The sequence below is a fragment of the Acanthopagrus latus genome, chromosome 18 (genome assembly GCF_904848185.1).
Source record: "Acanthopagrus latus isolate v.2019 chromosome 18, fAcaLat1.1, whole genome shotgun sequence".
NCBI lineage: Eukaryota > Metazoa > Chordata > Actinopteri > Spariformes > Sparidae > Acanthopagrus > Acanthopagrus latus.
The window spans coordinates 28,438,357-28,454,331 of NC_051056.1; the positions used below are offsets into that span (position 1 = coordinate 28,438,357).

A 15,975-nucleotide genomic window follows, 5' to 3' on the forward strand; every position below is an offset into this window, starting at 1 on the left:
GGGAGTAACCGGTCAGAGAACAGGCTGTGTGATCTGATTCCTGCTCCGAGTTATTTGGCCTTCAGACTCCGTCCACATGGAGGATGTGCAGCTCTGTGGGAGCGTCTGACATCAGCTGTGTTTTCCTGTCGGTAGGCAGAATACCAGACGTACACGTACTGCGCAACCTATCTACACACAAGTAGGGTTAGGTTTTGCATAGCTTGTGTTGAGTCGGACAAACAATCCTCAAGGTGCTTTAGATTACCGTGCAGAGCCAGTTGAAGGTGAGGGAGCACCGCAAGACCCAAAACGGACTAAACAGACCTTCAGTTTTCTTTTTGCAGATGCACAAAGACACTCAGACGATCATTAACGTAATTTAACAATATTTGCAGGAGTTTTCTTCCTTTCAGCAGCACATATTTGTTAAAGAATGAGGCACACGCAGAAACTGCGTCTCGTAAAAGAGAAGAATAGTTTTTTTGCTCGCTTCAGTTTCACCCCTGGAGACAGATTTAAAAAGACTTCACTTCAGTCGTAGGCCGAGGAGGAGGAGGAGGAGGAGGAGGAGGAGGAGGCTGCTGGTGTGTGTTCCCTTCATCGGGGAGAGATGTAGGAGAGGTTAACTGTCGAAAGTTGAGAGGTTCAGGTAGAGGTCCTGCTCCTGTGATCCTCCGGGGAAGAAACGGGGGAAGGAGACCAGTAAATCACACACGGGAGGGAAAAAGAAGTGAGATACGGCATCGAACGGAGAGGACGGTGTGAATGAGAGTGATGAAAGAGAAAAGAGAGAGCGGGGAGCAAGAGAGGGAAATAAAGGAGAGGGAGAGGAAACGAGCGCTGACAGGGAGAGAGGACAGGAGGAGGTAGAGAGGGGAGGCAAGGGGTTAAGGGTAAGGAGGAGAGAGAGAGAAAGAGGGGTAGCAGGGGAGTGGTGAGAGGTCAGGGGAATGAGATTTCAATCTGCTGGAGAGAGGAAGAAATAAATATGGAGGGAGAAAAAACAGGAACGTTAAAGGGCCACAAGTCAGAGAGAGAGAGAGAGAAAGTGGGACAACAGAAAGAGCAACAGAATGAGAAAAGAGAAAGACGTAGATGTTTGGAAAATGAGGAAGCTATCGGGCCCCTGATGAGAAAGCCATACAGCTGGACAGACACATTCCCCCGGCCAGGAGGAGGAGGAGGAGGAGGAGGAGGAGGAGGAGGAGGAGGAGAGGCTCCTGTGAATACCTCTGCGTGACTAATGTCTTTTTCACACATTTCACCTCCGTCCATCCATCATCGTGTCCACCTCCTGCTCTCCTGGTGAAACAACAGCCCGTCGTGACAGCAAATACTAAGAGACTACTGTTACTGTGCTGCTTTTATACAAGCAGCTGGGCTCAGCTACACTTCTGCACTTCACCACAATCATCCCCTACACATACAGACAGGGGCGAAATCAAGATTAGTGTATTGTTTTATATATTGTCACTGTCGACCAATGACGTGTAGCAACGAAAACAGAGGAGGAGACACTGAGCATCAATAAACGTCTGCAAAAGAAGAAAGAAGAAAACGTACTCAAGTATCAGTTGCCGTTCTACAGTAAAATCTTATCATCTAAATAAAGACTGACGAAGTTCAATCTGGAAGGATCCCTGAATCTCTGACCGAGTCGTTGAGGAGGCCGAGTGGCTCGTCTGTTAGCGGCAGCGTTAGCAGTCTGACCCCGGTCTCGTCCCCGTCCACATGTGGAAATGTACTTGATAGAGCCGTAATGGTTTTGAGTGTTAGTGCCAGCGTACGCAGCAGCAGGCCGACGACATGGTATGTAGATTAATGCACGCAGCGTGGAGCCAAAGTTTCGACTGGAAACTTTGGCTCCCACGCTGTTAGCAGCATTTTGTTAACATGTGAACACGCTTACAGTCTCCCCCAGATAAATTAAACCTATCCTTGTGGATTCGAACTTAAACACGAGTGTACGGTCTGAACTCTGACCGCTGTGCAGCATCTCTCCCCTGGTACCTCCAGCATCCACTTCCAGTTGATTTTAACTCTTCCATTTTCTACTAGAACTGGCTGTTCACTTTCTCCTCCTTCTGCACTAACCATCAAAAGCTGACACGGAAACAGGAGCTCGGGTCTGAAAGGTCGGAGTAGAGGTGTCCATATGTGGTACCTGGCGCCAGGCTGTGTTAGTTACCTGTGATAAGAAAGCATCAGACAAAACGGGGCAGTTAAACGTTTACATTTGAAGCGTTTACGTATGTTTCTGAGCTTTTATCACAGCGTATGCGTTCTCGTTGATAAGCCTCTATCAGGCACATTGTTCAGATCGGACCTCCCCGTCTTCCACCGCAGGACGCGACCTGCAGGAGGCTGTTTTCATACAGTCGCCTTTTGTTGTCTTTGTTTGCTGCACGGTGGCCTACTGGTGTTTTACAGCTCTGTATTTGGAGGCTATTGTTTCAGCCCAGGAGGAGTGATGAGAAGTGGAGCAGAGATGCACTCAACCTTGTAAACTCCTTCACTCCTCCTTCTCCCCATCTCTCTCCATCTTCCTGTTTGTGTTTCTTTGTACTTCGGCCGTATTTCTCCTCGTCGACTTTACTCCCTTAAATTCCATCCCTTTATTTCCTTCCTCTCTTTCTCCAGCTCCTCCTCACCCCTATTTGTTCTCTTCATCACTCCTCTAATTTCCTCCCATCCTTCCCACTGGTCAGTCAGCTCGCTCCTTCTTCACCCCCCCCCTCTGTTTTTCTGGTGTGCGGTTTCACAGTCGACCGGCTACCGAGCGAGGTCGAGGTCACGGCTGATTTTAAGTCTCGACACGACATCTCGCTTCACATTAGCTCGGCTTTGCGATCGCTCCCTGGGAATCTATTGTTGTCTGTGTTCAAATGTCAGCGTGAACTTCTTAAAGGTTAAAGACTTTGCCTTAAAGACCATATATGGTGTTTTTCTTTGCTGAAAAACAAGCTGTGAGCGGCTCCAACGTGGAGACGGGGGCGCGTCAGGAGAGCGTTATGAGAGGTCATCCTGACCTCGGCGTTGAACCTGTCGACACACCTACTTCTTCTCAAATCCCTCCATCGCTCAGCGCGCCTGATCGCTGCTGTGTGGCTGCAGCCTCTCAGACTGAAACCACACAGTCTGCACAGAGCAGCGATCTGGTGATGGAGGCGCCCAGCACTCAGTGAGAAGTCAGGGATTAGTATGAAGATTTAATATCTGAATTAGGGGTGAGCATCTCTCCCCCATAAGACGATTTGATACGCATCTAGATACATGAGATACGATACAATTCAGGGACGATATATTGTAAATACGGAACGATTTGGTGCGATTTTATGCGAGCCAGTTCTTAACATTTGTGTGCTGGCAGTAATGTTACTAACGTCCACAGACTGAGATTTGACATGTTATCACTCCACTTAACATCTGTTCCACAGTCCTCACATACGGACAGACTTTTGTCCAAATGTCCCTCCTTCTTATAAAATCCAAATCTCTTCCAGACTTTAGGTTTCAGACTAGCTGGTGCATTGTAAACAGTGTTGGAGCTGTTGGACATGTTGTTGTTGTTGTTGTTGATGGTAAATTTATATCGATACAGAGGTCTGTGTATCGATGTGGTCGCATCTTTAACATTAAATATGGTTACAGATACATATCGGTGAATCTTTACACCCCTAATCTAAATAATAACCTGAGTCATGAAATGAAATTTTGCATTATTTTTTCAAGAAATAAAAATGCGTTCAGTCGTTGTCATGTTGCAGCTTCTCCAAATGAAAGATTTGCTGCTTTTCTTTGTCATGAATTATTGTGAAATGAACATTTTTGAGTTTTAAACAAAAGATATTTGAAGAAGTCTCTTTGGGCTCTGTGAAGTTTATTCTCTCTCTTTAATTTTTATTTCATTTCATAGATCGAAACATTACTGTGTTCATATAATTGATTAGAAATTAAGTCCTTTGTCACCTTCAGCTGGATTCAGGCTGGATACTACAATCAAACACTGAGTATTTTTTTGTTGCTGCTCTTCTTCTTCTTGGGTTTATTTTCTTCTTTTTTTGTCAGACTGCTGTTAAAATAATTCCTTTTTTAAAATGATCTCCTTCGATGCAGCCGCCTCTCTGAGTCTGTTGTCGCTCTGTGGTAATACCTCGTCAACACCGGAGTAAAAATCCAGTATTGTCTTCTAAAACAACAGAGGAAAGGATGTATAAGTAACAGAACGGTTCCTCAGAACTGCACTCGAGTACCACAGTTGAGTGAATTCTACTTAATTGCTTAAGATTTCAGTCTGATATATATTTTTTCTAGATATTGGTCATCTGAGGATTTCTATTTCTGATGCTTCGATGGCTCACAGTCCTTAGAAGGAAGACGTTGTTTCTCTGCCAAACTGGGTCAGAATGACCTATTAAGGCAAAGATTTGAATTGTTTGCACACCAGCAACAGCTTTTCTCTGATTTCATTCCAACTCAGTGAGAAAAAAAAATGGATTTGCTGCTGCTGGAAACTAAAAAGCTTGTGTGAAGTTTCATCAGTTGGCTGATTGTTCTCTGATCTGTTTCTGAAGGTGTCGAGTGAAAAACATTCAGAAAAGATCACACTGTTCTGAAGTATTTCAGAATAACAGCTCTCCTCTTCCTCTCTCTCTCTCTCTCTACATGAAGGTCCGCCCAGGGTGTCGGAGCGAGTGGCCCACCGGCAGAGCGTCCGTCTGGGCCGCACCATGAAGCTGCCCTGCCCCGTGGAGGGCGACCCCCCGCCGCTCATCATGTGGACCAAAGACAACCGCAACATCCACAGCGGCTGGACCCGGTTCAGGGTTCTACAGCACGCCCTGCGCATTAAAGAGGTGGAGACCGAGGACGCCGGGACCTACATCTGCAAGGCCACCAACGGCTTCGGCAGCGTGAACGTCAACTACACGCTCATCATCATCGGTGAGTGCGAGCAGAGAGGAAGAGTTCCTCCCGCTGATTTGAGTTTGCACTTGTCACATCGTCTCTTTTTCATTACACGTCATTTTACAGTCTTTATTTATCTTCTGTCGCTTCCATCGACTCTGTTGTGTGAGTTGCTAGGATATAATTAGCCTGGTTAGCTTGGCGGAGCCGTTACACAGTGATCAACCCGTCAGACAATGAAGGACTCTGTGTGTGTGTGCGCGACCACAATTGTTGCTCTTGTGTGTTCCTGTGCGAACATAAGTGAGATTGTTAAAGAACATGCTTTTGATCCCCCGGTTGCACTCGTGCGTGTGCGACGTTGCGTCAGTGTATTTTGGAATCTGTGTCTCAGGTTTGATGTCGATAAAAGACTCATTGTTGAGCCTTGATCTGTTTTTTCTTTACATAATCATTTTCCATGATTTTGTGTTTTCATCAGTTGTGCAGACTGTGTTGTCTGTAGCCTGAAGACTCACATCAAGGTGTGTGTCCGGGACTGAAATATCTGTCCATGCAAACAAAATACCTGGAGGGAAAACTCTGTGTGTGTGTGTGTGTGTGTGTGTGTGTGTGTGTGTGTCAGGTTCCAGCGATCCACAGAATCTGTCTGAAGCATCTCTCTCCGCCCCACGTCAGCACTTCAAAGACGGGCTGCAGTGAAGCTCTGATACAGATATCACCAGCCGATATTCGTCTGTGTTTTAATGGTTGTAGGTGAAAAGTCGTTCCAGGTTTTGATGAATTTTGGAATTCAAATTCAACTTTATCAAAGCTAACGGTCAGACAAGATTCTTACAGCACGGTGGGAGGCTCGTCAATGATTTCTGACATGAGACAAACTAACAAACACAAGTTATAAAATGTCTGTATCAGTTTCTTCTTAACAGTCGCAGCAATATTTAAATATCCATAGATGTTATTGACACACACTTTTCTGTTCCTGTAAAAGTTTAATTTTTAATTTCACTATCAGGAATATTTTATTTATCCTGTTATATCAAATTAACAGACTTTAAATAATATCCCTTAACCTCCAGTGATGATTATCGGTGTGTGATCCGGAGCTGTATCGGTCTTGACCTGAACTTCAAAGCGGAGCTGGCACACAGAGTGCAGCAGGGTGGAGGAGGGCAGCAGGGTGGAGGAGGGTGGAGGAGGGTGGAGGAGGGTGGAGGAGGGTGGAGGAGGGCAGCAGGGTGGAGGAGGGTGGAGGAGGGCAGCAGGGTGGAGGAGGGTGGAGGAGGGCAGCAGGGTGGAGGAGGGCAGCAGGGTGGAGGAGGGCAGCAGGGTGGAGGAGGGTGGAGGAGGGTGGAGGAGGGTGGAGGGTGCAGCAGCTGCTGCTGAGGTCATCCAGGCGGACAGCTGCTGCCTCTCTCTCCTTCGTTCACTCGCTCGCTCTCATTCACTGTCCCTTTTATTCAGTTTCACATATGCACACACTCACATGCTTCAGAGACAATGGACCGGCCGAACCTCCCGCCAGCAAATCAGGAGTTTGTACAATTTAAGTTTGCCTCAGTGGCCACAGACGAGCAAAACTTTGTGAACTTCTTCTTTGACAAAAGTCCTGCAGATCCCTCCAGTCACGTCACCCAAATCTGCACACATGCAGTATATTTAAAGGTAGAACTGTTGGGTAAATGTAACTGTTGGCTGTTTTTATGAGCCTCCAACAACATCGTGTAGTTCACTGTTGTAGTAAACTGTTCTGGCAGGTTTAATCGTGTCACACATTCTCTGTATTGCATGTGAAGTTTGTCGAATATACGTTTTTCTGAGATCTTTTAGGAGTTCATCGTCCTTATACGCAACTTTTTGGGCAACGTGAAGGAAACGTCCTCAAAGTTTACCAGGCAAGAAAACTCTGTGTGTTGAGGAAGATGATCTGAGTCGATCGAAAGCACCAAAACAGTTACTAAAAATATTTGAGATTGTTAACTGCTGTTTCTAAGATGGAGAATAAACTGTAAAAGTCAGTATAGAAGTACTTAGAGATCAAGAACCATAAAGTGCTTCATGGTTCACGTAATTGAATTTGTTAAAACATTTACAGAGTAACAGGTCTTTCACAGATCGCCACATGATATCCCAAACAGAACTGGGAACAGGAACCTGTTGCACGAGCTGCATATCCATGATAATACCAGCCTGTCGTCTGTATCAGCCTGAATTAAAGGCTTAAATAAAAAGCTTTAAAAAGAAATGTTAGCATTGGGCCAAAATGATGTTACTGCTGATATGACAAGTGAGAAATATACAAAATCCTGACCACGCAAGTCGTAGACTCAGTATTTTTCCCAGAGAAAGTTTACATCTTGAAAAGCTTTGTGACATTAAGAAGAAATAATAATATGTTAATTCCACTGCAGGAGAGACTTGATGCTCTGAGCCATTAGCTGGAAGTATTAGCATATACGTGCAGGTAATTGTCGGAGGGCACAGACGGAGCGGATATCAACAGAAGTCCAGTAACCTGCATGGTGACACTCTGCGCTCCACCAGGTTAACCTTCAGTGACGACCCCTCCTGTAACTGGAGCCAGGAGTCGTGTCGCAGCACCTCCTTAGAGACGCCGTCGGCGTGGAGGGAGGTGTTTTCATAGCTGGAACAATCTGCATACTGAACGATGTCTGAAGCACGGAGGGGAGAGACGGATGCAGTGACGCTCAGGACTTTTTCAAACTCAAGTTTGGTTTTCTGTGTCCTCCTCCTCCTCCTCCTCTTCCTCCTCCTCCTCCTCCTCCTCCTCTTCCTCCTCCTCCCCCTCTTCCTCCTCCTCCTCCTCCTCCTCCTCCTCTCCGGTTTAATCTCCTGTGTGGTCCCGCTGTAATTATCCTCCGACCGCTCCGTCTCACAGTAATGAGCCCACACCTGTGTCTTATTGTGTTTCCCTCTCAATTTCTAACCCAAAGTATCTTTCACACCTTTTTCCTATTAGCGCTCAATCTCAGCCCTCCTCCTCCTCCTCCTCCTCCTCCTCCTCCTCCTCCTCCTCCTCCTCCTCCTCCCTCAATCAGCCGACTCATTTTTTCTCCGACCGCGACTTAATTTGCACCAATATTTTCACAGTTTCCTTTTCTTTTCCCGGACGTTTTCCCGTTTGATTACTGTAGAACATCTCACTGCACGGCCGCCCTGGTGGCTGGAAGTGATGGAGAGGCTTTTCTTTTTTTTTTTTTTTTTTTGTGAAGTCAGGCTTTTGTTGGCGGGTAAATTAGAAGATTCCTTGGAGTGTTTGTTCTTTCATTGTGTGTAGGTTGGCAAATGTTTTCAGAGTAAACAGCCTGTGTGTGTGTGTGTGTGTGTGTGCTTGTTTATCTGAGGAGTGGTGCATGTGTGTGTACGTATGCGTTGGTGTGCACAGATTTATGGGACCACCAGTAAAGTGAAACTGAGGAAGATTTTTTTTTTTTTTTAGTTTTGTTTCTGCTCCACAAACCCCTCAGTGTCCTTCAAACACCGACTGCCAGGAGAGCTCCGCCTCTCTTTTTTTTAATCTTTCTTTTCCTCTGAGATTGAGATTGTTTCTCTCTCCCTCCCCAGAAGAGAAGAATGATAGAAAATTTATAGTTTGAACCAGATGTGATGACAAAGGGAAGCGTGTCTGGAGTTGGGAAGCCGTGCGTAAGAAGGAAGGAAGGAAGTTTGGTTTGGACTCGTGTGTGTGTGTGTGTGTGTGTGCTGGAGTGTGTTTTTCAGCGCATGTCGGGATACAGTTTTTGTGTTTTTTATGTTAATCAGCACTCGTTTTGTCTGAGTGTGTGTGTGTGTGTGTGTGTGTTGCACGCAGGTCCGTTCACGAGTTTAGATTTGTGGTGATTGAGCAGCTGACATCTGGACATGATCGGCAGAACAAAGACGGGCAGAGAAAGAGATGTTCTCAAACATGTTTCAATAAACCCTGTTTGTAGGTGATTTATGTTCATCGAGCAGCAGATACGTGGTGACTGTTGACATCTGAACACTGGATGCATGGGATGAAATTTGACAAATGAAACAGGACTTGAGAGAGGAACACTGAAGGGTCGTTTTACGTCGATTGGCTTGATTTCGGGAACATTTTTCTACAAATGAAAATTGCAGACGTGCTTTGAATATTGGTTTCTCACCTTCTAGCCATTTTTCTGATGGTCTATACTAAAAATTAAGTCTTCATTAAGTTGTTAAATGCTTCTATAACATAAACTAGGCTCCAAATTACTCATAAAAAACAGAATTTAATCTAGGATATAGTGTTTAATGGTCTTTGGTGCTCCGTGACGATCACCAGGATGATGGATGTTGAAGGAGAACATCTCTTCTGACAGCGTGTTGGATTCTCCGTCTCTCATCGCTTGATGATTTCATTAAAAAAAAGTTTCCTTCCTGGTGTTTTTTGTTCTATCTCTGCTCATAAACTTCCATTTTTTTTCGAAGCGGACAGCGACCCTTGACTACAATATATAATCACCTCATACAGACCGACATCCTCACATCACACCACCTTCATTCAGAGACAGATTCAGAAAAGTTCCTTCCGTCTTGTACGTGTATTTCACAGCGAGCATCCCGTCCTCTTAACTCACCTCCCCTCCACCAGGTTAATTCTCTCTCCATTTAAACCGCGTTGCATGTGTGAGACTGCAGCTGTCCTCCAGCCAAATAAACGAACACATCAGATCGGGTTGCCGACCGACTTCATCTCCGTGTCCCTCAGTTCCTCCGTCCTGATGCCTCCTCTGTGTTCGTGCTCTCAGGTTACCTCATTTTTAATTGAGATATCTGGTGCCTCGTCTGGAGAGGATGTAGAGGTGGCCAAGGTTTGCAGCCTAATTAGTATGAGTCATACACACATACAGAGAAACGTGTGTGTGTGTGTGTGTGTGTGTGTGATTGCACAGTGCATAAAAACAATCTCATATGACTCTCTTGTTTCACACACACCCTCACCCACCTACTTGCAAACACACCAGGGCAGCTGTGCCTGTGTGTGTGTGTGTGTGTGTGTGTGTGTGTGTGTGTGTGTGTGTGTGTGTGTGTGTGTGTGTGTGTGTTGAGGATTGTTCTGCTCAGGTTACACTCGCAGCACTTTTTCTTACTAATGGCAGAAGAATGCACGGAGCGAGCGAGCGCGGCGCTGCAGCCCGCTGGTTTGCAGGAACCGCTCGGTTGGTGTTGGGTTGAGGGTTCGAGGCCTCACAGGAGATGTTTTGGGGGGTCCTGATCGTGATTTACAGAACATGAAAACGATGTTATTTCTAAAAACGCAGCCCAGAAATCATCGTGTGGTTTAGCCTCTCTACATTTGAACCATATTGTTGCCTTTACTGGCCCAGAATCCAGTTCTGTTTCTGGCTTCGCTTCTCTCTCGCTGCCTGAGTAAAAGAAGTTAATGCAGATCTCATCTTGGACTTCTTTAGGTTTTCTAATACAGTTATTCAAGTGTTTATATCCACGTCACAACATCTAAAAGTGACTCAAACTTTGTGATATATGAACATTAGACTTATTTCATGGCCACAGTTTAGTATTTTGTGGCCACGAATTAGTATTTCGTGAGCATGTTGTCGCTATATTGTGGCCACAATTAAATTTTTTTTTACCAGCAAGCACCCGAAAGTCTCACTAGAATATTATGTATTATATTGTATTATGAAGTCACCCAGTTAATATGCTTAAGTATCAAAATCACAAAATTAAAGTATGTTATGTAAAGTAAAAGTAAAAGCACACATCAGATCAGATTCAGCTTTTTTGTGGAGGATGGATTTGTTGCAGGTTGAGAGATGTCGTGTCGCGCTGCTGCGCATCAGATCCGCTCGTTCTGACAACATGCCGCCCTCACGGCGAGGTAGACAGAGCCGTTCCTCCGGAAATCAGGGTGGCACTGCGGAGAGGAGAAGATGTAAACATGCTGGTGTGTGTCTCTCTGCTCATGTGGGGGGATTGTGTGAAGCTGCAGATGGGGAGAAAGACCGGAGCCGAGTTTCAAAAACTGTTCAGCCGCCTTGTTTGTCGAGTCCAAATCGAGACGAACACACAGATAAAGAGATAAAGTCTATATGCTGTATCTCTACACACAAGACGAGACAGGAGAGGAGAAGGTAACCTTGTTTTCCATGCACACACACACACACACACGCACAGACAGATGTGAACAAAATACAGATGCACACACACACACACACAGGATCACACACTCCTCAGGGGCCCTGGCCTCCATTTCACGGCTGTCTGTCCCACATCCTCTCGTTCTGCCTCGTTTCACTTCCAGCAAAGAGACGGAAAGAAGATGGACAGGGCACGGAGAGAGAAAAGAATAAAGCTGCTGTGTTTAGTTTTGGGGTTTTTTTTGTTTTTTTCCTGGCTTCAGTCCGAAGACGTGAACGAGCCTGAAGAAGACAAAAAAAAAAAAGATGATAAAACTATGGACGTTTTTTGGGAAATCCGTGTCCTGACAGGTTGAGATGTCACGCCTGAATCCAAAACACTGTCGGGATCAAGAGCGGTGGATCTGAAGCTGAGGAAACTAAAAGACAGCTAAAAAAGGAAACGCTTTGTCCGTTGGGATGTGCCTGATGAGTCCATGGTAACAGAGGACTGACTGAATATAGTGTGATGAAAGCACAACAATCAAAACTCTCTTTCTGTCTGATGAAGCTCAGGATGGACGGACACAGCGAGGACCAGCTCCTCCTCTTTCTGTCTTGATCACCAGGGTGACAGATGATGAAGTCCCATCCATCCAACCTAACATATGATCGATTGATCCTGTAAAAGAGCAACGACGATGACCCAAGTGGTCTGAAAACTAGAGATTCATAAGTAGACGCACAAAAACCGAAGCATGCTGCCACCTACTGATCTCTCTTCACTGGGAACAGTCGAAAAACAAATACTACTGCTCAGAAAAAACATGATGTGTACAAAGTCCCTGAGTCTGTAAGTAGCTCAAATCCAAAACATGGAGAAATGACTCGATATTATGGACGTCAATGAAAGCAGATCTCACCAGAAAGAGATTTTTGTAAAAGAGATTATAAGGACTGGTGTCACGATACTGGAATCCTGATTGTCGATATTCAACACCTTGTTCAAAACTATGGGGAAACATTAACACGACATTGAGGGCGTACACGTGATATATTTTCAAGAAAAGATGAATGTAACATGTTTATGATCTGTGAGTCAACCATCTGATGGAGGTGGACTGTGTCGGCACCACAGCTGAGCTGCTACTGGAGAACTGCAGTATTGATCCATTCCAGAGATTCAGTGTAGATACTTTGATACTTCTGACATCTCAGTCCTTCAGCCTTCAGGTTTCTACAGCAGAACTCCTTCTCTTCTCTCACACCGGGTCACTTTCTCTCAGTTTGTCAGTTCTTGTCGTCTGTTTCACCTCCTTCTCCTCCTCCTCCTCCTCCGGCAGATAGAAGATGTCTTTCCTCTGCAGCGTCTTTCAGCTCCTCATTCTTCCCCCTTCTGTTTGCCTTCATGCTCCGTTTACACTTGTGTATGTGCACTGATGTGTGTGTGTGTGTGTGTGTGTGTGTGTGTGTGTGTGTGAGAGTAAGTGAGTGAGTGAGTGTGGCTTCCATCTACTGATTACATGCCAAGCCGAGCTCTCCGAGACCCCTAATGGGTCTTAAATACCCTCCGCTGGCTTTAACTTCGATTCTCCGCACTGGATGCCATCTGTCAGTCAGCGGGCTTCTCTTCTCAAGGACTGAGCAGGGAGTCACGCTGAAGTCCACCCTAAAACAGAAGTTATACATCTATTATTTTCAAGAGTTTGATCACGATTATCTCCAACTGAAGCTTCACATCTCTTCCGGCGAGCCTCCCGAGTTTCATTCGCTCTCTCTCTCAGGTGTGAGTGGAAACACCTGTACGTCAGTCTTTGGTTGGAACAAGCTGTCATCCGCTTCTTTCCCTCTACATGTCATATATACGTATTTGTGCGTTCTGTTTTAAGGTGGAATGTTCCTTTTTAATTTAATCTTCCAGCTGTTCTCAAAGTGCGAAGCGAGTGTGTTTTCGCTCCGGGTTTCCACAGCAACTCTTCCACAGCTAATACGAGGTGTAACTTTACGTCTCTGTGTGTGTTTTGGCACAGCGAACACAGAATACGAGCAACGAATGTAGCAGAATTCAACACGGGCCGTTTGGTGAGTTACTGACAGTGTGAAGGACGCGCTGTCGGTCTCTGATGGGAGGGAAACTATGTGAAACTGAATATTTGAGGATGTGTGCCACTTTAAAGTAGCGCAGTTCCTCAGTTTGTTTAATGTAATTAAGACCAAACGTCTCAGTGTGAGTCCAACAGTAACAAAAGACGGGAGGGAGGGAGAGAGACGGAGGCATGAGCGTGAGGAGAGCTTGTGGGCGAACATGAGGGAAAGTGTGCAGGAGGCCGAGCTGATCGTCGATGACCAGAATATTTATTTTATTCACTTAAGTTCAAATGTGGCGGCCTGAAATGTTCCAATAACACCCGAGCGTCATAAACTCGACTGCACTGAAAGCTGGATTCACATGTTCTGCTCACATCGTTTTCCCAGTTTTTTTAGAATATTTTCTTTTGGTTCTTTTCTGGGCGGTGTCACGATTTCAACTCTTAAATTTGTTTTAAGTTTTTACATAATGTTGCTTTATTCAAACTGATTTAGTATGAAGTTGGTTGAGAAGCGACTGAGCAGGTGAACGATCAAACAGACACTCGCTGCTCTGAGAGTGGTGCTCACAGGGGAGATGTGTCCTCCACCCTCCACCTAACAACCAGAAAACTCCACTCCACCTTCAAGTGGAAGGGAAACGAGGTGCTTCAGCATCCCGGCTGCAGAACCAGCAGATCGTCACACGCAACAAAAAACCAATCTGCATTCGTACAGCGGAGTGAGGTCGACCTCTCCAAAACCTCATCAGTGCAAACACACAAAACACACACACACACACACACACACACTGCAGGAATGAGGAGGAGAAGGGAGGACAGAGAGGGGATTAAGAAAGACGAGGAGGAGGCCGGGAGCACGACAGATGGACGGACAAATGAATAATTGATACATGAAGCCAATATTAAGACCAGTTTGAAAGTTTAGTTTGTTTCTGATAACTATATTTTTTGGCTATCAGTAATTCAATTAATCAATTAGTTGTTTGGTCTGTAAAGTGTCAGAGACCAAGATCTTAAAATGTCTTGATTTGTTCACAGCCGGAAGATATTCACCTCACTGTCACAGAGGAAAGAAGAAACTAAATATCAGCTGGAATCAGAGAATTTGAACTTTTTAAAGATCAAAACAGTTCACATGACAGCTAATTTATTGATTAGTCAGTCAGCAAGTCTGCAGCTCTACAAAGTTCACACAGTTTCTGACAAAGATCCTTTAAAATGTGGATGTTTCTGTAGAGAACTATGACGAGAAGCTACGGAGACGTTCAACAGTTTCTCGTTAAGACTAATCTTGTTTTGATGAACCAGAACCGGGTGATACTGCCGTGAAAGTAGAATAGTGAGAGATAGAACAGGAAGTCAGAAGAGACGGATGAGGGAAAAAGAAGAAGAAGAAGAGACATGAAAAGGAAGAAGAAAAGCGACGGAGGGTGAATGGGTGACGAGGGTATTCGTGCCTGATCAGAGCGGTTAGCAGGGGAGTTGTGTTCAGCTGAATAGACAGCTTAGTGGCCATTATGCGCTCGGGAGGATTTGTCCTGTTCACTATTGTTGCCCTCAGGAGGCAGTACACACACACACACACACACACACACACACACACACACACACACACACACACACACACACACACACACACGTACTTAAACACACACACACGCCCTCACTTTCCATTTCTTTCTTTGGTTGTCTTCAGCTTCATACAGAAGTTTCACTTTTCTTACTTCATGTCTTCATCACATTTACAGACGCACCCATGACTCCAACGCCATAAACACACACACACACACACACACACACACACACACACACACACATGCACACACCACCCAGCTACACCACCACCAGCCCCTCCACCCTCCAGCTCCATAATAGGCCGGTCTATTGACAGACCTGCTTGTTCGCTCAAGGAGTCTTTTCTCATTAGGGCTGGGATTTTAGTAGCTGGCCCCTGCAGGCTCCATTGTCCCGCTCGGAGCGGTTATTAGGCCTTCCCGCTGTAACAGCCCCCCGCTGAATGGACCCGAGAGGAGCTGAGAGCCCGCGAAGGGCAGAACAGGGTCTGGCAATTAGCAAAGACATGTTTGAAGAGAGGAGGGAGAGAAAAGAAAGGAAGAATCAAGGAGAGGGAGAGAGCGGACCTGCGCTACAAAAAGGCTTCTTTTGAAGTTTTAGAAACTTTTGTCTGCTTTTTGCTGCTTCGCTCTTGCGCCATCATCAAAGACTGGTTCTTCAGCACGCAACGTCCCTCCTCCTCCTCCTCCTCCTCCTCCTCCTCCTCCTCCCTCTCTTTGCTTTCTTTTCTCTGCTGTTCTTCTCTCATTCGTTACTCCGCTCCCCGAGAATGCATTTGTGTCAGCGCTGAAAAGCCCTGTATCTTCTGCAGCCGCTTTGATGTCTTAATGACGACGTGAAGAGCGAATTACGCTCAGAGATCCAAACCCTCCTCCTCCTCCTCCTCCTCCTCCTCCTCCTCCTCCTCCTCCTTCAGTCCGCCTTTGTCGCTCTTCTCTTCAGATTCCAGCAGTTACATCTGGCTTCTCCAGCCTCACCTCACTAACAGGGCGGGATGCACCAGAGAGAGGATCGCACGCTTGATGCTAAAAGTAGTATTAAAGAAAAAAATAAATAAAGCAGCAGACATGGAAAAACTTGTTCCACTTATCAAAAAGTTTATCACGTCGTCGGCTGTGTGTTTTATCTGGGTTTGATAAAAATCCTTTTCCAGTGTTTCCTTTGTCATGTGGTCGCAGACTGAACTGGTTTTCTGCCACCGCGCTGTATCTCAGCTCCAGGAAGTTTGATAAAATACCTTTTTAAAACATTTAACATACCTGAGGTGAAAAAGGGACAAACACTGATTATGGAAAATAAGCGCTGACGGA

At 45.6% G+C, this 15,975-nt stretch overlaps 1 protein-coding gene across 1 annotated transcript in view; it reads left to right on the top strand.

The window, feature by feature from the left end:
• Positions 1-15,975, top strand: part of fgfrl1a (fibroblast growth factor receptor like 1a) — a 69,531-nt gene that overhangs the window by 22,158 nt on the left and 31,398 nt on the right. The window contains exon 3 of the mRNA XM_037077389.1: positions 4,654-4,926. Within this exon, the coding sequence (XP_036933284.1) occupies positions 4,654-4,926 (273 nt within the window). The remainder of the gene's footprint in view (positions 1-4,653; positions 4,927-15,975) is intronic.